This window comes from Bombus huntii, chromosome 10 (genome assembly GCF_024542735.1).
Source record: "Bombus huntii isolate Logan2020A chromosome 10, iyBomHunt1.1, whole genome shotgun sequence".
In the NCBI taxonomy this organism is placed as follows: domain Eukaryota; kingdom Metazoa; phylum Arthropoda; class Insecta; order Hymenoptera; family Apidae; genus Bombus; species Bombus huntii.
Window position 1 is genome coordinate 12,051,761 of NC_066247.1, and position 24,551 is coordinate 12,076,311.

The 24,551-nt window shown below is 42.3% G+C and overlaps 1 protein-coding gene across 1 annotated transcript in view; it reads right to left on the reverse strand.

Moving 5' to 3' along the window:
- The window catches only part of LOC126870451 (uncharacterized), a 194,547-nt gene that overhangs the window by 11,694 nt on the left and 158,302 nt on the right, over positions 1-24,551 (reverse strand). The window contains exon 5 of the mRNA XM_050628194.1: positions 2,638-2,810. Coding sequence (XP_050484151.1) covers positions 2,638-2,810 — 173 coding nt within the window. The remainder of the gene's footprint in view (positions 1-2,637; positions 2,811-24,551) is intronic.

Genomic DNA, 24,551 nt, shown 5'->3' on the forward strand with positions numbered 1-24,551 from the left:
CTGTTTCGACGAGGGGAGCTGAAACAATTGCCCGCAGCTCGGCTGAAAAATTTATTCCACCGATCGATACAGCGTTTTCCTCCCAATAACGTTTGTATCGCGATTCCCTGGTTTATTGATTCCAGTCGATCTAATTGTCGAATTCTTGCTGTTTTGAGATTTCCAGAATATGTGGACACATGGTGGACGAAGGGTGTTGAACTGCTGACATAGACGCGAAGGATATAGACATTTTCCAATCTGTAGATCTAAACGATACGGTGTGACAGAAAAAGGGAAAGTCAGTTACCGTCTGTCAACCGATTAACAGGTATTGATACGTCCTCACTGTCACGAAGGATTTGAGTGTCTATCACAGATTATTTCGAATTTAGAATAATTATTTTAGAATTAAACGTTCTTCGAACCAAGTTGTCTGCCCACTTATACCTTTCGTCTCGAATAATTTACACGTTAAAAATCGTACAGGTGAAAATTCGACGAATATCCTTACCAAGTTTAAGCTAATACGAGAAGATTATTCTGCTATTCCGATTATTCGTGACAGTCGATAACAGAATTTTCATATTTTTATTACAAATCTCCTCTAACTTTCTTAGTTGATAATGTATTTAAAAGAATAAAATTTAACAAATACTATCGACCCGCGAAATTCAAATCCTGGAAGAAGGAAACTTAAATACGCATCGACCTAGCGATTTAAAAAACGGAACATGGACCTCTGCTTTCGTAAAAATGAAATTTCATCGACTTTAATCGATAATTTCCACGTCGAACGTTATGTCGAGTGGTCGCTATTCGATTCGACAAGACGAAAGACTCTAGCCGTGCCTGTCGTACGGAGACCTTGATTCGATAAAAATTGCTATCCCCGAAAAAGGGACGGTAGAGGGAACGAAAGATCGGAAAGGAAAGCGAAGATGGAGGAGAGTGGAAGCGGGGTAAAGTATAGGGGAAAGTATAAAGTAAGGGAAAAGTTACGACGAGATCGTTCGTTTCGAGATGATCGTGTCGGCGGACTGGCCCGGGCCGGATATTACGACGATAAGGGCACTCTACTTTGTACTGGGAGTATCGCAGAAATTGCCACTAAGAATCTGCCAAGTCCGCGAAAAGTAATATCGTTATCGAGCATCAGATGTCAAATGTATACGCTGACCCAAGAGAATCGACGGCCGGAAGCGCGTCTGATTCGCGGTCGTCTCTTATTGCATTTTCATGGGTTTCGTTTTACGGCGGATAAATAGTATCCGCAAGAATAATATCCGGCATAGGAGATGGAAGTTGGCGGTCGTGTGTTAAACGGATCGCGCGAAAATATACGATACTTATGGTCTGTCTGTTACGAAATAGTTTCACAAGCGTGTGCACCGTCTTCGTAAATCGATACGAGAATGTTTCGCACGTGCACTTGGATAAATTCGTTCGCCACTCTATTTTAGTTTCGCTTTTAAATGGTATCGTACAAATGAAAATACATTTACTTTTGGGTGGTCGTAAGGTGGAAAATCCATTTAGCAGGGAAAAACCGTGCGTCGTATTTATCTTTGTAATTAATTCGAGAGATTACTTTCTATCATATCGATGCGTTTGATAAAACAGAAACTCGTTATCAGATACGTCTGGAAATTATCGAATATCGCGGTTAGAATTACGACTCGCAGATTAGAACTTGAGAACAAAGTTACGAGGATGTTTATGATTTCCAGTGTGCTTCGAGACTTTGCAGTTACACGTTATAGTGTCTATAGCTTTCGTTTCGCGTTGCACGAGTTCGTCGAGTGTTAACGCACGCATTCCGGATAAAGCAGGGCAGCGAAACGTGGGTGTTGCCGGTCGATCGCGCTTTCCGTGTTTACACAGCGCAATTACTCTAATTCAGGAAGCGCCTAGAGAAATACCAGGTCAGATTTCTCAATGGGGTTAAAAGGGAGGTTGAAGTGAAAAATTTGCCCAACTTTCAGGAAAGTTTTTCAAATGCCTGCGCTACGTGAGAAAGTAGAGGGAAATAACGATTCTGCGTGCATTTCTCGTTGCACAAAGCCAGCTCGCCAGCGGGATTGCAGAGATGGGAAAAGATGAACTTCCTCTATGAAACTGGCCCAGCTTGATCGTAAAAGTTAAAGAGAGAAATAGAGCGAAAAACGAAAAGTGGAAAGGAAGGCCAAAGGATTTCGTAATGATACGAACAAGAACGAGAGGTAGAGCGGAATCGCAGTTACAAAAGCCAGAAGAACGTAAGATAGATATTATCTATGAAGAACCTTGGAAAGGTTAAGAAACCACCTTGCCACTCTACTTTTTCTCTACGATGTACCATTCTAAGTTCTCCCATCCTGTCTCGACACCGTCACACGTTTGTTAGTCGACCAGATCCGACTGTTCTTTGTGCGAGTATCAAACTTGCCTGTCATATTTTCGTACCTTTTAACGTTGGTACGTCTGTCGATATTGTTTCGCGACCAACTAGATTCTCTTGTCCGACTCTATCGCCAACTATATGCTCGAAGGATTTTCATTGTCGTCACGAAATTTTGAAATTGTCCCTCGTGTTTCGTATTTCCTGGTCCCTTGCTATTCGCGTTGCTAAGACAATTCGAGAAGAGGAATTCGATAAAAACGAACGAGCGAGCGTACCTGTATCTCTGAGTGTCCATTTCCTTCCGTTCCTCGGCGATGGCCTCGTTCAGGTCCCTGTTCGGGTCGATCCCCCTAGGGGTCGGACTGTTCGCTGGTAGATTGTCGTTGCTGACGAACTCCACCTCGACGTCGTCTTCGTGATAAGTTTCGGTTAGCGTGTACTCTCGCAGCTGTAACACACGAAGAACGCGGTGAGTACGAAGAACGTCCTGAGATACGATTACGTGGAATTAATACCAAGCCACGTTCTTTCCACGAACGTGAATTTATAATATCAACTAGCGTATTTCGATCACCTGTATCAATTCACGAAGAAGAAAAGCGAGAAAATTAATCTTTTCCAAATTAAGCTTGTCATTTGTATCTTCATGATCGCGTATACCCCGTATTACGTAGCAAATTGTAAAGCAGAGTAGACACAGAGCTTTGCTGCTATTTCTTCGAAAGCGGTTTCGTAATAAATTTGAGACACGGTCAGATATACGAGAATATGGTTACAGTGCCACTGAAGCAACCGTTGGTAGCTGGTGCAACTAGCGCGCTATGTTGCTTCGTTATCGGTTCAGAAATTCGTATCGACGCAACGGGATCCAATAGCCGGATTCAAGTTGGGTTCAGCGTCAAACTTGGGCATTCTCGGGCGACAAAGCTCGTTTAAATTACCCGATAATAACGTCGGGTAATAGCTACGCGAAATAAACGGAACACGAATGGCGAATTGCTCAACGTTTTATAAACGTACTTGAAATTCCATTTCGCATACGTTATAGAGAAATTGGCAAACTCGATAGGTATATGGTGGAATACTTCTGAATTGAATATCTACGTTCGATACGATTAATACGCGTGTGCTGAGTATCGGTAACGAGAATGGCAGATTTTCACGAACGTTACACGATCTCGATACGAGACAATGCCTTGGCGTCCGATTCATTCGGATTCACGAGTACGTATGAAACTCAATTTCGCGCGTCGGTCGCGGAAATGCTTGGCCAACGTTGTCGAATGAAATTTTCAAACGCGACAATCCAACCGAGCCACCAGTCTCGAACTGCGTCGAGTTTCCACTCCGTGATTAGTTCTCTGCCGCGGAGGATATCCCGAGGGACGTACATCGACGAAGTATCGGGTCCACAGTCGCGATTGATCAGGTCGATCGGTTCAACCGGATTAAAGGGAACGAGACTTTATGGCGGTTCCGTGGGCTCGTGCCTTCATTCTGCTTCCACGTTTTTGCTCTGCCATTCTCCGTGGCTCGTCCGCGCTTTCTTTTTCATTCAGCGGGAGAAAGGCGAGCAGGATGACAGGCTGCTTTTGTCGAATGTATACCGGAAGCCGGCCAAAAAGCGGGCAAAAGTTCGCTATGGTTATCGAGGTGAACGCACGCCGTGAACAGGATAAAAGACGGTACCTGGCACGCCGATAGCTTTGAATATTTTTCTCTATCTTATCGGAACGCCTTCGATATCCTACTAGGGCTGATAGATATGGGACAGAGTATTCTTGCTACGTGTTTCCCTACGTGGAAGCGAGTAGACATCCGATTTTATGAAATATTTCTGGGTTTTTGTGCTGCTGGAAAATGGCAATTCGATAAGGCTGATATCTCTCGCGATACAGCGAAACTTCTAAATTAAAGCGTCGTCGTGGAATCGGATTTCTTTGTCGGTTATTTTCTTCCATTTAGAACATCGCTACGTAATATCGTTACGCGAAGATATCAGATTATATACAATTGAAATATTTTTGGGCCAATTGGGTTTTGAGTTTTGTTCCAGGGGAAGTTAAAGAGTGAAAGAAAGAAGGTATAAACGTTTCAAGACATCTTCGAAGAAAAACGAATTTCAATTCTACGATATCGTGAGATTGTAAGCGTGGAACCTGGAAGTTAATGTAACACGATATACGCTAATTGCGCGTGTCCAGGTGACGCGTAGATTAAATGAATTAACTTTATCGGAAAAGGGCAATTAGAGCCGTATCGTATTCTAGAGCGTGGTAAGATAATTACACACTGATAAGGTCTTGTCAACGAGCGACAGAAAAGGATCAAATATAATAGCGACGAAACCTGTTCTTTTATCTCCTTCACGAGTTTTCGAGGGTAATACGATGTGGAAGTTGCAGCTTCCTCTGGAACCTACCCACTGTCGAAGCTTTGAAACTGGGCCGAGCGCTAATTAAGGTCTAATTAATTGTTTCACGTACGGTGGCAACTTCCAATTATGGTTTCCAATCGATTATCAGCGTCTGTGGCAAAAGTACCGGGTTCCTATCGAACGAAACACGAACGCTAATAGCGAAAAAGGAAAAGAAGAAGAAGAGAAGGACAAAACGAAGGGAAAAGAATTTCACGGTCCTCGGGAATAGACGAATCTATCAGATTGTTCAAACAACTATTAAGATACGTGTAATTTTGTGTGCTAGACTAGACTAGCCGCGTAGCAGTGACACACATATATGAGTATGCGTGCACAGCGTCTCGTAAAACGTGTGAATGTAACTGTTTCGTTGGTAGTGTGGTAAAGAAGATGATGAGACAAAGAGAGTGCTGAGACGCGTGCAAATATGTATCGACGAATATCTTGTAAATCGCGTATTGAATAAATCTCAGACTATTTTGATATCGATTCTAAGTGTAATTTGAGTGTTCCTATATATTTATTTCGACGATTAAGATCCACAATTCTCAATAATCACATACAAGCTACATAGAGGGGTTAGGTGATCAACGGAGCATCGACCGATAAAAATATTTAATAATCCGACAAGGATTATTTACGGGACCCTTATCATAACGTAGAATATATGGATTCGTTATAGCTCGTAGTTTCAAACAAGATAACGAAGGGTTTAACAAGTCTTTCAACGATTTTGCAGCTTTATCCGAGTTTCCGCGCGTATACTAATGCTTGCGAACGGAAGTACGCTTCGTTGATTAAATATGTAGATCTTATGCGAACTTATAAGACAGCTCGATAGTTGAAAAGAGACTAGACCGAAACAGGAACGAGGAGACCAGTCCGTTTTCCTTCCTCTAATACGCTTCTCAAGGTACTTCCTAGGATCAGCCAGTTTCTCCTTGTAAAACGAGGCCGCTCGATTAGTAATAATCTCTAATTAACATCGTTGTTGAAAAGACGATCGTCTAATTAATCGGTAACGAGGCTCAAGTAGGTCGTCAGACTCGCGTAGTTTTGCAGTAAGAGCGCCAACTTTCTCTTCCTGGATATCTCATACTCGGCGGAAAAGAATCTAATAAAGCGTTATGCTCGGGGTCGCCAATAACGTTAGGTACTCGAGAACGCGTTCTGAACAAACCCCTTCCGTAAACTCAGGGAACACACGTTACCAGAGTTCTACTTTCTCTGGAAATATGTACGTAACGGAATGTGGATCGCAGCCGTGAAAATTTCCAATTTCACTGGATAACTCGCCCGCATAGATAATGGCCGGGATCCTATGATCGAGTTCGCTAGCTATCCATTATCCCAGTTCACCGAGTCTTTTGAAATCCGAATACACACGCGCGACTCGACCCACGCAAACAAGTACCATCGACTGGTTCCAGTTGTTTCGCACCCGTTGTATGCGAGCTGCGTGCATCGTTTTTACAGTCGAGAGCGACTATGACACAAATTCGTCGTCGAAAGTTGCATCACGCGTAAATCTCTTTAGGACTCGACGTCGAATTAACGCGACGTAATGTAAACGTGACGGGAGTCGCTCGCCTGCGACGACCCTTAACCTCGCAGGTGAATAAAGAACGGAACAAAGAACTTGTTCCACCTTTGTCTCGTTCGACCAAAACACCAGTACACTGCCAGGTAGTAACGAACAGTAGAAAAAGAGAGAAACTGTACTTCTCGACCGGTTCTTCTTTATTCGCGCGAATTTGGTAGACAGAAGCAAAGCATAGACGAAAGTTGGCTGCGCTTTCTTGTTACGAGACCGAATCTCCTCTCTTTCGCCCGTGCTTTTCTTTTTCCCTGTTACGGTCGGAAGTGAACGAGGTTCGACGGACCGAAAGGCTAAGGGTGGCTGGTCAGGGAGAAAGAGAAGCCGCGAATGGAGGTTGTGGCTGGTGGCACCGGGTCGCAACCAACCGAAACGTACCTATCTGTACGACTGAGAAAATTACCTTGTATATACATTGCATGGCTCGCTGTAATATCGGCCAGAAGCGTGTGTACGCTTCTTTTTCTATATGCAATTCTCCCTATGCTTTGCACACACCGATGCTCTCTTTTGCCTTTTTACGCGTTTCGCTCTCTCGCTTGTTTATTTCGATCCACCGCCTTCTTCGTCTCTTTCTCTCGTCGCGTGATCCTTTCGTCTCTTTGGAGGAACGACGTGACAATAAATGCACGGGATTCTTTCAGCGCAGCTGTTTGTAAGTGGAGACGGCTCGACGCCAGGGAAACCAGTCGATTCACGCTTATTGTAAGTCGAATACCTTTTTTTTAATTACGAAATGAGGGAGTAACGCGCGTGAAAATTCTCGAGAGAAAGACTCGTTAGCTATCGGATTTTGTGGAATGTCGTGGAACTCATCTACGGAACGTAAGGAAAAATACGTTTGAATTTTTTCACGAAGCATTTGCAACTTTTTTTTGTCTTTCATATACGAACAATTTTAGTGTCCAATTTATCAGTGAATTACTAAAACCGTGTCTTTTTTCATTAGGCTCATCGAGGTATCTGAAACAATACTAATTTCCACTTTCTTGAGAAATATCGTTCTCAGAAGTAGCAGTTATATTTTACCTGTTAGGTACATCCTTAATCCTTTCCTTCGTACCGAATTTTTTTAACTATGTTATATCAAAGTACAGCCGAACGACCGAATAATATCAAAACACGAAGCAAAATGTAACGCGTGCATAAACAGAGGGTGGTTGCTGTATCCTGCGTTTGAACGGAACCGGTTGATCCGTGAGAGCGAGGAGGAAAGAACGAAAAATAGCGTGGACACAGAGCGAAATAGACAGAGTAAAAAGAATCGAAGAGGATAAAGCGCGTGGAGTATAAATTTCTCGCGTATTTACGAGCGGTACATTTACGCGTTCATTAGCTCGGGGCTTCGGTGAACGAGAGTAGCGGAGGAACTGGTAACGTAGAGGGCAGAGAGCAAGGGGTTGGTTAGCTTCGGGGCGTAAACACAAATTTGAAAATTTTCTCCCCTCCTGGGTCCCGTGCAAACGACACTTCCTCGTTCATTAACGCTCCGTGTCGCGCGAAACCTAATCTACACGAATATACATCGGCTACACAAAAACGGTCACGCAAAACCAATGGATCGTGCAGGTGGCCTCGGCTCATCCTGTTGTAACAAACGAGAGAGAGAAAGCGTAACGTTGTACCGCTATTTACCCCTCGGCAACTCGAACAACTCGCATAAATTTCGACGATCAGTTTTTGGGTCGGCGGCCGCCCAGCGAATGACCCTTCCACGTGCTACTTTCTCGTTGTAACCTTCTCGTTGTTGCTGCTTTTTCAGCTGCCGACGAGCACCGGAGATGTGAGAGATTGGAATGCAAATTGCTTTGCTCCCAGTCCTCTTTATCCGAATTTCGCGATATTTGCTTTAGCCAGATTCGTGGTTCCAGCCTTTTCTTCTTTCTCTTTTAATCAAGCCCGAGACACGGTTATTTGGTTGAAATTTTCTCGAACCGTGTTTTAAGACGGCTGTTGTTCGAACGTACCGAGACATCTTCGAGTCGAAACGAGATCTATCGATCATCGTGGCTGTTTCTTATCGATCGAAGCGTTCTCTTAATCGAAGGGTTCGCAGTACTAAGAAAACTTCCATCGTAGTTATTGGAAGAGAAAGAAAAGCTTAAAGATATACCTAAAGATTGTTGCCAGTTCAGGTTTGTTCTATATATGAAAAATGCTAAACACCAGCCACTGATGGATTTATAAACCTTTTTTTAGCAGGTTGCCTTTTCGAATCGGAGCTAACTTGTTTATTATCGCTCACGAACCATTTAATCGTTGGTATACGAAACAAGTAAAATCCAATGGCTTCCATATTCCGCTCTTCCCTTCGCTTTACGAGAGCTTCCGACACTCGACGATATTTTTTTGTTCATGAGATTCGCGAAAGCAAAGTTGAATTTTTCTTCGCGCAGCGTACACTTGGAGATTTCAGCACTCGAACGCACTCATAAAGTTCCACTTCTCGATATTTGCTTCTATCGTATGGACGTGCGCGAAGTCCATTGAATGGACACAGAAATTCCATATGAACCGCGATGCAGATACGATGTTTGGTATGCGCACTATGGCGCTCCTAAGGGTAATTCTCGAAGCTGTGCTCGGTTTCGGATTTTGCGGGTGAGAACGTTTCGTTTGTTTTAACACCGTGTTCCGGAAATTTGTAATAAACGTGCAACACGTGACCACTCTTCGCTCGATGAATTTTCAATGCACGCTGAATCTGCAGCCATGCCAGGGTTTACGTAATAATACTATTACTAGGCATTTATACGGGTTGTACGAACTGCTCAAATAGAGGGAATTCTGTAATATTATAAATTATGCAGTTTACGTGCCCTATTGTCTCTACTAGAACGAATTAATAATTTGTTGCCGAGCAAAAACGAAAACCACTTTTGTGCCTGTAGGATTCTGTTTAATTTGGCGATAGTCTACCGTTTTGTTTATCGCGTCATTAAGCGTCCCAGGGATAAATCCTTTATGTATATCAATGTTATTGTGCCAGCCTCTAGTACGCTCTTAGTCTCGTTCATTCTCCTATTGTAGGAATTTTTATTATAACCGCTAACCATAACCATTTTTAATATACATACGCAGCATACAGAAGGGTGGATGATAAGAATATAGAACAGTTTCGACCGCGAAATAAAACTGTCGTAGCTTTTAAAATATACAATACGATATAGTGCAAGATAAAACGGTACGAAAAAATGATTCAAAAGCATGATATTAAATACAATAGAATTAAATATACAATTTTCTTTGCAATCTTTATACGAACATGAAACCTAATCTGTCAAACGTTGCGGTCTTTGTCTTAACAGAAGAAAATGGATCGCACGTAATTCAATAAAGCAATATGAAACAAGTAATACGAAGAATCGTGCATCTGTTATTTCTATATAAAACGAAAGAAACTTTTGAGACAAGCTAATAGTCGTAGCACTCAAAATCCAGTCGTTCGCACTAAACAATCACGCGAAATGCCCGTACCAACGCTATCAACCAATCGTATATCCACGTACCCTTCATTTGAACGATATCCCTTTGAAAGGGCCACCCTTTTTTAAGCACGAACGAATGCTCGTGAATTTTCATTTTTCCCTTTTCGCAAACAACCCTTTTCTGCTTGTCCGACCGCGAATTTCCATCTGCCTCGAACAGTCCCGCGTTTCAGAATCTGACTACGGGGGTGAGAGGGTGTGCGTGAATCAAGCTCATGGTACGCGGTAACACGAGTTTCGGCAGTGTTATTACTTCCGGAACAGGGGCGTAACGGCGTTGCGGCCGGGTATCGCGCTCCTCGAAAGGTGGTTTGCTCTGCTCGAACGACGAAGGTGCATGTCGCTGGATCACGTGATCCTGGGTTGCGCTTCGAGAATTCAAAATTAGACGATGACGCACGTGTGTAACGTAGAGGCCAAACTCGTCTTTTCCCGAGCTTTCTCTGCATCTCTCCGGAACTTCCTCTCTCTGTCTCTGTCTTTCTCTCTCTTTCTCTATCTCCGGATGAACTACCACCGTATCCTCTGCTGGTTCGTCCAACAACTGTTTGCGTCGTCGTCAACCAGAAACTTACTCGCTTATAAAGGTATCTGTAACGAATTTTGCCAACCGCATTCCCAGACATTTATTTACACGGGCAAAAACTTCGTTTTCGTAGAAACTGCTTCTACCATTGACTTTATAATAGTTGCATGGTTGATGAGAAAGGGAACTTCGTAGCAAGTAAACAGAAGCTTATTAAGTACTGTAGTTAGATGATTTTCCCGAGTGTTGAAGGGAGAAAGAGCGTATTTCAGCTACGTTTTATCATCTTAACCTACTTGCCATGATAACGGTTTTTTATATTCATTAACAGACTTTTTACGCGCTTATGAGAAATTTGGAAGCGAAAAGATGAGCAGAATGGAAATAATTTATAAAAATGTATAAAGTATCCAGAGTATAGTAGTTTCTATAACATTTAGTAAGTAAATAACAATTTCAGTAATAACATTAATAATAATTCGTTATTTTATATATATTAGGTTATCCGAAAAATTTCTTTCGTTTCATAAGGAAATAATAGACGCACAATGTTTTTTGTTTTATATTAGTTAATGGAATTATGCACGAACATAATAATAGAAATATAACGAAATGGATCATACCTAATTCAATAAAATAATATAAAACAGAAATCGTTGTTCATTTATTATCACCTTATTAAACGAAAGAAACTTTTCGGACAACCTAATACATATTATTTAATTCTATTTTATTATTTTTATTATTAATAATTATATACATTATGTATATTATATATATTGGACAGGAAAGCTCCCATTAATATACAAGATAAAAATGAATAAAAAGAAGCATATAATGCATAATACACGGTACACGTGTATAGCGGACGTATATACGAAATCAAGATCAATAGTTATTATCCAGAGCTTTGTGGATTTGCATTTAAAAAAAATGGATAGAACCTGTGAACAAATTCAAATCAACACTGAGAGCATTTGCGATTTCACAAACTCGATAAATGCGGTCAGATAAAGAGAAATTTGAGTTATATCTGTAACAGGACTGCCAGATTCTGAGCGATTTTACAGCTGCGTACAGGTTGATAAATTTTAAAGGCTGAAAATAACAGAGCGAACCACTGATTACAGTAAATCGACGGAGGCTCTTCGAGTTTCCAAAGACTTGAGAGTTAAGGTCAGTGATTGCCATTCTCAGTCCCAGCCTGTACGCCGCAAAGCGACGTTGAAATCTTCTAAGTTGCATGTTTAAAATTATATTCATAAAAATGCGAATTTGTATAGAAATCCGTAGTTTGCCCATGAAAATTGCCAGTAAGGCTTTGATACATCATGCGTCATGTACATCATCTATTACGACCAGACTATATTTGTTAGTAATATGAATTTATTAGTCGCTCGATATTGGCGTGATCTAGCAGCAGTGACTTTCACCAGAACCGTCTCCAATGGGACGGTCCGAATTTGTATGGTTCTCGTGGCGGTTTCAACCAGGCCGAATAGTTGGCTGATTGACTTGCAAAGTTGAAACGTTTTCGATCAGGCTAATCGTGTTATCCGCGGAACGAGAGTTATTTCCCATATTCGTGGGAGTTGGATGCAAGTCGATACACACGTAACGATGCTCCAACTTTGTTAGTGCTTGGAACATAATGTAACTACACACGGGGGCTTATACAAGTTTCCGGTTTTGGTACTGCAACGTGTATCTTACAACAAGTACCTTAACTATCGAAGAATTGCACAAAGAACGAAAAGAATGCAAAGAGTTCGTATTTTACAGATTGAAACCCTTCGCACTGGTTGGTGGTTTCAAAGGTTTTGGTAGTCGGATTTTTAACTTGCCGTAAGCTGCTTAGTTGTTAAGGAATTAAGCAAAGAACGAGAGGAATGCAAAGAGAATTCGTATTTTAGAGATCGAAGCTTTTTCGTGTTGGTCGATGCTTTGAAAGAGGAGTTTCGCCTGTGTTCCCTCGTGTAAGTAATAGTTACGTATGGTGTCAAGTTTTACACAATTTTACACGAAATGACCAGTAAATGGTTACACGAGCGTTTCGAATTTTATGATAGCCGTTGCTGTAAAATTATCTTTCCGTATGTGTTAATTTTCGCGCAATCGCGCATTAACACGCTCGTCTGGCGTTACGCACAACGCTTTCGTCACGCAACGATAATGGCTCGTTATTATCGATAAATATTTGAGTGTTTTTACTGATAATTGCAATAACCAAGTGCTGCAGTCGATGATCGAGTTCGATGACGCAGAGTAATCGAAATAATAAAGACGAGTTTCGTGAATGTTGTTAAGCCCTTTCACGCTATTCTACGTGTCAATGAAATTTCCAGATACTTCGTGTAACATATACGCTATATACACAGAAATGTTTATGGTAATCGTTCGTATATTTTCGTCAGGTATAATATGTCCATAATAAACTAAATATCGAAGTCTCCAAAAAACAGGAAATATTTTCATCCGTGTCGTAAACTTTAGAACGCGCCGTGCTAAACAAATGTCGATTCGATTCGTCTTCATTCGTTTGTGCTTGCATCGACTGTAGATCCGTTACGAAACTTCGAATCGAATACGTCGAAATTGCATGGAACGCAGTCTCTCAAAAGTTTTCATTCGATTTCGCGCCGATGATTCTGCCAACGGATAAGTAGACGATCGTACGACCGAGTTCTCCAGGGAAATGTAAAAATAAGGAGTTTTTATAAGCCGGAAGCATAAATCCATCAAGTAACTGGATGTCGTAAAAAATTTTTATACGATCTCTCCACTCTTCGCTAATCCGGTTCGCTTCGTTTAGAAAACGACGTTGCATTAGCGCAATCAACCTCGCTGCTCTTCATTTGCATAATTCCTCGCCGCTTCTCGCGATGGGCTTTCACTTCGAAAATGAATTTTTCTCCGAGAATCAACTTCCCAAGAAATTTCACTGGTACACAAAGTTCCGTGCACGTGGCTCTGGGACCAACTCGAGCGCATTTTTTTCACAGCTTGTGTCATGTATCGTAGATTTCTTTTTTACCACGCCATTTAACTTCTATTCTCTTTGACAAGTGGCCCTATTTACCGTTTCGACGGAAGAACTAATTTTGTAAGAGGAGACGATCGATGTTAAGCAACCTATTTAGCGATGCAATATATTACGTTGCTCGTGATTGTCCGAGAATTTCGGTTGATTTGTAGCAACGGTGTTCGAATTTGATCAGAGCGTGCGGATTAATAACGAATTAATAATTAGAAACAGCAATTGCTACCCTTTCATCGAATCGGTGTAAATTTAGATTATCCAGTTGAAAGACGGTAATAATATATTTGAGATAGTTAAATAATTTTATTTAGATTACCATTGCAAGTTCTCTAGAATTTGACAATTAAATCAAATTTAACGTGCAATGTAAAATACTGGAATTTTATATAATACCTAGAAAATTTGTAGAATGCGCGCCGTTTTCGTCTAAAGCATGAAACGTCCGTGCTACTTTAATATATTTTATAGCTTTTTTCCTAGGCATTGTATATACCTAAAGAATACATAGTACGGGAAGTAATATTTAGACAAAGTATGAGAAGGGAGTTATGAAAAAGCCTTTAGAAAAAGAAGTAAAATGCAAAGTAAAGCACCAGATTTTCTTACTGGAAGAAAAGGACGGTAATTGTGCATAAAAAGGTACACTTCGCTGATTTCGACGAAATTCAAGTATGTTGTAAAATTCAACATTCCGAACAACTTTTTCCTACACATATAACCGCCGCTTGGTCTCAGTCTCCGAGGTATTCGGGAAACGCCGTCACTACCACCGTCACACCGAATTCTACGTATAATTATGTACGTCCGTGACAGCGTATGCGTTAGTATCGGTCGTCGTTCGTCTTATGGCGTTCGGATAATATATTTTCACATTACATTACATTTATAGATTTTTAAAGCGTTTTACGCATTGTCGGTATTGAGATATGTATAATTTTATGTGCTAGACTAGGTTAGCTGCGTAGTAGTAATACTTGTATGTGAATATCAATGTGTGGAAGTATGTGTGTCGCGGCGTTTCGAAAACAAATGAATGTAAACTGTTCAGTCGGTTAACAGCCGGGTATGGAAGTGTTGAGACGCGTGCAAGTATCGACGAATATCTTTGAAATCGTTTAACGAATAAATATATAATTATTCTGATATAAATTCTAAGTGTAAATTTAATGTTCCTATACCATTATTTCGGCTATTAATATCCAAAATTCTCAACAGTCGGTAACGTATATATTGCGTTAAAAATAAGTACGTGTCGGCGTACTGCGGAACAGTAGTACAGACGATTGAATGATTCACGATAGACGGGCAATTCCGAGGTCTATCGAGGCGAGTTAATCGATCGAAACAACTCACGTGGCGAACACGATTATTCGAGAAATGTTTTTTTTGCCCCTCTGGCAGAGGTTTTCACCGAAGGAAAAAAAGGTTCGTGATTCGGTTACAACGGCGGCGACTGTGATCGGAAAGTTCGATCACGAACGTGAGCGCAAGGGACGGAGGGTAGAACAGCTGGTGGAAAATTTAGTTTGCGAATAACTCGAATAACTCGCATAAATTTCCCCGTTCGGTTTTTGGACACGCTCGTCGGTCATCTGACATTAACAATTTCTATTCCGAACTTGCACCGGTCACGAGCTTTAGTTTTCCAACTGGAAAATGCGATATGCAGTCGAAATGAGACGAACGATTCGACGAATATGCCTCTATAGAGTCGATGCACGTGCGATCGTGTGCTGCAGATAACTAGTTTCAACAAAACTTTCGCCTAGCTAGGCTCATTGATTTTGATTTTAAGCTCTTTGATCCAAAGTTAGTCCAAACTCTGGAGGAAACATAATATTTCCACGAGATAAAAACGCGGAATTTCCATTTAATATCTTAAAGAGCCTTTTAATTCAGAGTATCGCTTTTTAGGCTTATTTCATATTCGTTATGAAAGAAAAATTCTGCAACATTTTTTGGCATCAGCTTCTCCATACTTGTTTCTCCATGTTTCTATTTACGTTTTGAAGGAATTTTGGCTCGTAACATCGCAATATTCTAATATTCGTATTAATATGAAGTGGAAGTAGAACGTTAAAGTTTCGCGGCTTCTGCCTTTTGAATACCACCGGTTTGTGGCAAAAACGTGATAACTTTTCTTTTTTAATTGCGTCTGCGGATTAAATCATTCTTTCCTTTGTTTCTTTCGGCCTGGCGGAACGGTTAATGCGGCTTGAGCGTCGATGAGATTTTTCCTTTTCGATGCAAATCCTCGTCGGCTCTCTCGAATATAAACGTTTGGTTACACTGTCGCTGATAATTAAACGAAAATTGTCATTGCATAAACTTTCTTTCTGAAACTTGCAGAAACTTTTCAGCTGTATCAGCTACTCCATATCAAGCTTAATAATTTATATAATTTATACTTTTTACGCCACTGTTATAATAATTACTCCGCAACCTTGCACGAATATAACATTTTAATCGATTAGTAGTTTCGTTCATAATTTAGATAAATTGTCGCGTTTCGTACGAAATCAGTAGGTGACATATTTATGAACGATTGTTTATTCGCAACAGTTCATCCAGTCGAATAGATGTTCTTGCCTCGGATAGAATCTGGTAGAGGCCAGCAGCTGGGCGGACGATTAGTCGAACCATCAGGCGGAAGTATCTTTGGCTGGGCAAGTTGAGCGTCGGAAACATGTAACACGTGCAGAGGGAGAAAGAGAGAGAGAGAGAGAGAACGAGTCGCGTGGGCGGGTTAGGTTTTCGAAGGAAGTGCATACGCGAATCTGCAGACAGACTGCAATGCCGAGGGGGATCTCGTCCGAAGAGGAATGGCGGTCGCAGGACACTCGGTGGACCTGGGTGACCACAGATTTATGAGGACCGGGTTCACCATTACGACGAGAATTTCGAATGTTTTGCGGCATTACCAGTGGAAAATAGTGTGCTTGAGCGCGTCGCCGGTTTAATTACTTTCGCGGATAATTGATTCGAAAATAACGTCCGTCTGCGGCTACCGAGTGGCCAACGATGAAACAGTACAAAGCAACTGGAAACGCTTTACGGAAGGATACAACGAGAAAATGACAGATTTTCGTATAACACAGTGCGTTTTTACCTGTTTACACACTATGGATACGATAGGTTGGATGGTTTTCCGTGATTTTGAGAGACGACACTGGGTAGAAGACACTTGAAAGGATCAACGAAAGAATTGAGAAACTATAACGAATTAAAACGCGGATGAAATTATGTTATTTCATTAGTAGTTTAAAATAAGGAAATATAAATGTTTCCTTATTTTCATTATGTTGTTAGTTGAAAGCTACGCGTCATGCTTCTGAGAATTCACGGCCAGCTAGCAAGACGAGGCTTGGAAGGTTTAGTGGCCAGCGACCGAGGAAGAGTGGGAGGAATATTACTGGTCGTCAGTTGACGAAACAAGTGGAGAATATTTATACAGATTGATTATCCTTGGAGTGGCACGCGATTATTTCGAGAACTTGTGGAAATATTTTATGGATTTGCTATATGTGTATTTTTGAAAGGAGATTTGGACAATTTGGAATTCTTTTGATGCTTCTATTTTTTTTTTTACCCCATTCTGAATCTATGTTTTTTCTCGTTTCCATTTTTCGAAGAGTTTTCGTGGATTTAGGGCGATGCGAAAGTGACGAAGTACGGTGGATCCGATTTGGAAACTTTCGAATGCTCTTGATACTTTTTCTTGTTTTTTCTTCCTGTATTCGTTTATAGTCAAAACTACGGATCTAGGGTTTCCTGGTTTCCATTTTCCGCAGATTTTTCACGGATTTAGCGTGGTATAAAGCTGACGAAGTACGGTGGATTCAATATGAGAACTACGGGGAAAGAATACGGTAAGTCACGTTTCTTGCTTCATTTTGCGGCGGAGCAGTTTTAAAATTCAGTATTTATTTTTTTCCACCTATATTCGTTTATACATTTGGTTATCCGCAATTTTCGTTTAGTCTGGTTTCCTCTTATTATTACCATACTCGCGTGTCAAGCAACAGTTCGACGTCCAACTGTTCGTTTCATCTGCCGCGATAAAGGTTTCGCTGAATTTTTTTGCCAACGGGCGAGCCGATTTCACGAAACGCCGTCGATTCGGTAGAACGGGCGAGAACAACGCGATCACCGCCCGTAATAACGAAAACAGAGAATGGTAGCGAACGATCGAAGCCGCCCGTGTAATTACATTGATGCCGGTGGAATAATTGAACGACGCTCGATCGATTAGAATGACAACGTGAAACTAGCAACGCCACAACACGTCGAGTATTATGAACATACACGCGAGTCAGTTTCATTCTCTGGAAGTCCGTTCTACTGATCAACGAGTTTGTCATTATCAATGCACGTAAATAGCGGTTGCAGATCTTTTTATTCGCAAGAATTTAATGCTTCGGGTATATGCAAGGCAGAGCGTCGATTTTATTTGTCGATGTTCGAGCCGGGATTCGCCGATGTACGCGATCCAACTGCTTCACTTTTTCCCGTTTTGCTCGTTTATCGTTCATCGGTACGGTTTTTACTCCGCGATGTATCGATGCAATAAAAAACTGGCTGCGTGTTTCTGGTATTTAAATGCACCGGATTTTTCTCCTGCGATAAGTTCAACGCACCAACACTTAATGACTTGGGTTCGCTAGATGGATATCTGGCTTTTTACATATTCTTCCCTGCTATTTCATAGCGTACACATCGTATAATGCACACGTATACGTGTACGTATCCGTTGTGAGCGATACATAAAAGTAGATAAGTCGCGTTCTGACCAGACAAAGCAGTAAATCTCTGACAGATAAGTACATACGTATATAAAAAAGAAATGCATATATTCGTAAGTAAGAAATACGAACGTGGAGCAAAGTGATATACTTGTCGATTATGATAGATACTATACAAACACTGGTATACATTTACAACGATCACACGTGGTCTGTATAAATAATAAGGAATATTTTATTTTCATAGTTCGCTATTTGTAAATTAACATGTTTAAAGGAAAGATAGCGGCAGCGCAGCGTAGGGTAAATTGCCTCGCAATTTGTTCACCAGGGGGGCAAAGAAGAGGATCGAGTATCGTTATGTCAATCGCGCTCGTCTATTGTATTTGTTCAAAACCAATAACTCGCTGCGAGGCTCTTTTCGAGTGCATCCACGTGCAGCTGTGCCGCGAACGTGTCCCGAGCTGACTCGCCGAGAGAAACGTGACAGCGCAAACCTAGCCTAGTGGCCGTGGTTTCCGTCCTGACCAAATCCGCGGTTCGTTCTGCACGATCTATCCCGATAATTTCGCCATCTTTCATCGTAATCGAACTACCAACGATTTGCGAATTTCGTAACCTACGTGAAATCAAAGCGACTGTATAAAATCCGCTAGCGAGAAACGATCCTTCGTTTAGGGGAAACTGTGACCAATTTATCGCTACAAGCGTTTGTATTCGACTATTATTACGTATACCACCATGGCCATAAATATATTTAATTGGCATATTACGATTAACACGATAGGAGCGGAGTCTGAGAATCGGGTTCGATAATTCGTTCATTAAACTGGATTCTCGCACGTGATGCCATGATAATGACGCATCTCATTCATCACGACCGTTCAATTACCAAAGCATAAACAAGCCGTTTCTTTTCATTTCATTGGTTCGCGCCAAAGTGGAACGGTGAACGCGATAGACAGGTGTTCGAATGCAATTTGCAGGAGTCGAAAAACGGTGTGGACCAAGAGAATTCCTCACATTCGACCGCGTGGAAATGCTTTGTGCGACCCGGTCGTGTTTCGTTAACGGCCGGCCCAGCGGGTTAGCGCAATTAATTCTCGAGAGTTTATTAAAAATAATTGCAAAAGTAATTGCTCGCCGCCGCGGGGACCTCGAGCTTTTTATTCTTTTTTCTATTCTCGCATCGTCGTCTGTTCTGCGTGTATATTCCCGCCTGCCTTCCAATGGATATCCAAATTAACCGTTTCGATTATGCACGATTCACGATCGTTCGCGCGATCAGATACTAAGAAAACGCGAGCAGAGAGAAAAGAAAATGTATCGTCGGCTGTATCCGTATTTTAATCCGAGGACGAAAGTGACGCAACGCAGGCGTACGAATCTATCCGGCCAGCCCTTGAATAATTAATACGTTCTAATTAATCACAGGCTCTCGGGACGCGTCGTAAAAAACGTAGACAACGAAGGAGAGAGGTCTCGTTGGAGAAAACGGGGACGCCAGGAGGCGCGATGCAATTAGCCGAGTGGCTATTCACCGACTTGTTAACTCGTAATGAACTGGATACGTACATACTAATTAAAGTAGCTACATCGTAACGTTATCGATGAGCGATCGCGTGGCCTGTATTTCCCAAAATTTTGTAACCGTCAGGCTAATCGTAGAGTACGCGGCCGGTTAATTACTTCGTTCATAACGCGATACGATAGTTGCATAGAGCAACGAGGCGAAAGCCGCGTTGTATACAAACCTCTGATCTCGTTAAATCGGTCGCTTCGTGCTTTTCGCTCGCACCCGTTCCTCGCAATAATCGTTAATCGCGCCCCTCTGTCCAGTTTCACGTTAGCATACGCGAACCGTGTAATTCATTTCGACTCGCAGCCGGAGATAGGTTTCAGGGCAATACTGTTCTTTACGCCGTTAATAAAGAACGTCAGGACGCTTCTCGACGCGGACGCAAGCTGGAATTACGGTGCAGTCGTGAGTGCACGCGCGATGTCTCGTCGCAGGGAAAAAAAAAGGAATAGATATCGTTCGTTTTTGTCGCGCGTAACGAGCCTGACCGATCGATATGACGGTTTTTCGCCGAGGGTAAAGAGAGGAACAGAGGATACAGGATGCTGCGAGCGTACACGCGTTCGGCCGACATTAAACGGATTTATCCGGCGTAAAATCTATAATCCTGGCAGCGATAATTACCGCTACAGTCGTCGCAGTAATTTAATAATTCGCGGTAATTTCGTGTCGTTTACTTCCGCGCTAGAAATTCTGGCGGGGGGTGTCCTCGTGCTGGCCTCCGTCGCTGGTTAATACGATCGACGGCCAGGGAATCGTGACAAATTGCGACCGGCCAGCCGATTCGATATCCGATCGAACATCGGTCGCTGAATTTTCGGGAATCGAGAACCTCGAAAACCAACCCCACTTCTCTCTCTCTCTCTCTCCCTCTCTCTCTCTCTCTCTCTCTCGATACGCGCTGCTCTTCTCTCCTCCGCAGGGAATTTACAGATTGCCATGGTGGTGCAGAGTGTTCGCGAAATCCCTACCTATTTCACTGGAATAGAGGGGTCTGCGACGTGCAATTATACGGCCAGAGATACGCATGGGATACCGCAGCGGAGAGTGTGTATTAAGTCGATTCTTTTTTGTGGGCTACACGCGACAAGATTTACTGGTCGCGTTATTATCGTCTGTGTTAATGAGCCACGACATCCTTTACTCTTGCCCCCTGCAATCTCGTTATTTCCTGGATTTTATTAAGATAAGACGAGGCGGAGATGTTATTGCTGTTGTCGCTGCAGTATTATAGCACGGGAAGGGTAATGTCCAACCGAGGATGATAGTATTTGCGGAATAACCAATTGACAAATCGATGCAACCTTTAGCAACTTTGATCATCGACGCTATAAACAACGATACGGTAGAATCTCGATTATCGGGTTAACGTTATCGCGTGTTACATAGTATTCGATTAACGGATTAATAAAGTGATGGATTATCGGTGACCATCGAGGACAAATTCAGGGATGATGTTCTGTTAGGAAGACTAGAGAACGGGGAAGCTCACGTCCGTCTAATCACATTCTTTTAAAAGAATATCATACTTTATGCAATTTCGCACCAAATTCAAGTGTGCACAATTATTCAAAAACACAAAGAAACCCGTGTCACGTTTTGTTATCAAGCTACAACCTTGCTGCATAATTAGCCAGCCTTTTGAAAGCAGTTTGCTCGCCAGATCAATTTTACAAGATCGTTTCTCGCGTTGCCTTCGTTAGCGTGCGAAAGGTGGCAGTTCGTAATACTCGATTACGAATGCATAAGCGCGAAGGGCAAACATTTGCGCGAAGGTGCATCCGCGGAATTGCGTTTCGTTGTTACTCTCGTTTAAACTAGCTCGCTGTGCCGCAGCAACACGGCCAGGTTCAGCCACGTGTTTTAGTACCGCGACAAATCGATACTGGGTCCAGCGCGAACGCTGGAACTTCTCCTCCGCGAGACTTCTTTTCTCTCGAATGCTCATCTTTATTAGCCCGTTACACGTCGAATAGTTTCCACGAGCACCTCGTAAACCGCCAACTTAATTTTACACCGAAACTTTTCCGCTCAGCCTGTAATTAGAAGCCCGGTGGCCCGGGCGTTAAACGTGCCCGCTTCGTTTTATCCTCAGTCCGTGTGCACGCCGCTATTGGCTCGATGATATTTTACCGGCTATGCCCCGCCGACGAACGATCGATATTTCTTCGGATTATCGCGTTAGCGTTCGCGTTCCACGGTGAACAAACTGCGGATTACCTTCCTTCGAGGCCGTGCATCGTTGATCAATTTCGCTATAGCGGCTAATCAATTCCAGCAGGATCTCCCGGCAACGTTTAAACCGACGACGAGCAGGATTTCGTTTCAGGACGAGCTCGACAGAGCGAAGGAATTCGATTATCCTGTTATTGATATCGATACCTTCATAAGGCAGACTGCGCGGCGTAACTCGATTTCTGCTCGACTAGCAGAAAAACGCCCCATCGTGTAACGCGGTCTTGAGACTTTTTCTCCTGTGCGAGACTCGATCGGTAGAAAATACGGCGGAAAATAGCTCCGAGATCCGATGGAAAGTCGATCGTGTGATTTAATCAACGTTCCGATTGCCGAATGAAATTTTCAGCGATCCTTTCTCTCCTCGTCTGGCCGTCTCTCCGGAACGTTTTCCAGTCCCAACCGATTCCACTTGACTTTGAATTCTCTGATAAACCGGAAGAAGGGTATGAAAACGAGCACGGCTATGCGGCCACGAGTAATTAAAGTACCGATCGTTCGCTTGATTATCGCGATTTTATAATTACCGTTGAGCCACGGGCCGGTCGTTTTACGTTGGCAAGAGGCACGTATAGGTGGCCGACCGCATCGCTTGCATCACCACCGACCACCGCGAGCCGCTGGTTAATCCGTCGATAATCGGACAAGCGTGACAAACCAATGCCGGGGCAGACTCGGCCTGTCCATGCGATAGAGACGGGGACAGCGATATGGTCAATGAAGAAGCCGCAACACGAGTGCCAGGAAAAATGACCAAATTTTGTGCCGGGTCAGGCCGATGGAATTGGAAAGAAGGTGAAATTAGCGATAGAAGTCGATCGAGAGATTGCTGCTAATTAAATAGCTAAAAAAGTTGGCTTTTCATATTTCGTTTTGAAAATGCTGTAGCTAGCGATAGAGTGGACAGGCTGTGAATGTCGATATTAAATGCCAAAAAGAATTTGGTTTTGATATTTGTAAATAAAATTCGATGAGAGTGGGAAGAGAAATTTATGTGAATCTTCTTTTGGTTAAATCGATAGAATCGAAAGAAAGACGAGATTAGAGATGAAAAAGTCTGTCGATCTTTGTACAAGAAATTGCTAGACTTTGATATTTAGAATGAACTAGTCTCGTCTAGTGGGACGAATGGATCGGTTACTTTGACTTTTAACGAGAACATTATTATTTGAAGTAGTCTCAGGTGTTCTCGTAAGTGGTTCGATCGAGGGCACTTGGAGCTCGTTATAATTATGTTATACGACTAATTCGACAAGACTTTGTTAATTTGTAGGGTTTGGTATCGATCCACCGAGAATCAAAGACATCGACGACAACGCGCGATCGACGAGGAATCGGAAGTCTGACGCGTTTAATCACGAGTAATTGACGAGCCAAGTTACTTTGTGCGATGGTTTATTAATCTGAAAATATTAGATGGTACGAAATTTTTGCCATTGAAGAAATTTTCCGCGAATCGCGTTCGTCGGGAGATTATCCCGGATCCAGTCGGATTTAAAACGCGATTTCAGGCGTTCATCGATATTAGGAGGATTGGCTTTCGAAGTTCTACATTTACGGTTTGATGAACTCGTCGGTCTGCTCGCTGATTAAACGTGAATTTTACAATAATTTCTTTGCTCGCCGATTCGTTACGATGGAACAAATTTTGTCATTGTAGAAGCTATCAGCGAGACTAAATATAATTAACGCTGCTTATCGTTAAAAGACGCGAGCGAAATGGTATTCCATTTCCGTTTTTCGAATAAAGGGCGACTGATCGGATTAATCGATACCGTGGAAAAGCAAAACAACGACTCGCGAAAGAATAGAACAGTGTTTGTCGGCCGGACTGCAGTTCGTTGCAAAACGAAGCAAACTTTTAACAGTTTGTTCCGGCGTTGCGAGCGGTACAGCTGCAGCTGAACGATAAAAAGCTCCTGTGGATACACGTCGGCTCGCTATTCCGATTTCCGGGGTTTCGAAGCCTCAACTCCGTGGGATACATACGTTTCGCTCTTTACGAACCGTAGTATCCAACGAAATAGAACAACATTCTGCTGATTCCACAAATTTTTTCTCCGTTAGAGTTACGCGAGTTGTCCCGCTCGTATTTCACAAGCTCGTGTGAATGTGAAATTCCACAAGGGGCGAAACGCATCAATACGTTTCCGTGGTTTCTAAATATAATAAACTGGATATCACGCGCTGCTATGTCGCGATGATCGTACGCTGGTTTTTAGAAAATCAAAATTTACGAAACGCAGAGAGAAAAAAAATGTGGTCGAGGTCTGACTTCAATCGTTCCGATTCCACTGTAATTTTAAAGCGAAAGGAATTTAGTCGCTGCGGTACGGTTAAGTAGTAGAGGAGCGCACATGGTCAGACACAGCAGTAGACTCCTAGAACTAGCGTTCTACTTTTGGAAATTTTTAATATCGTTAACGACGCAACTTGGAACTTTCATTTTTTTAATGTCGACGGAGTATACCGAGTGTTCGTAAATTTTGTAGTCGAAGTTGTATAACACGACGGTGTTCAGGTAAACGAAAGCTCTTCAGCGACAAGACGTTAGGTTAAAATG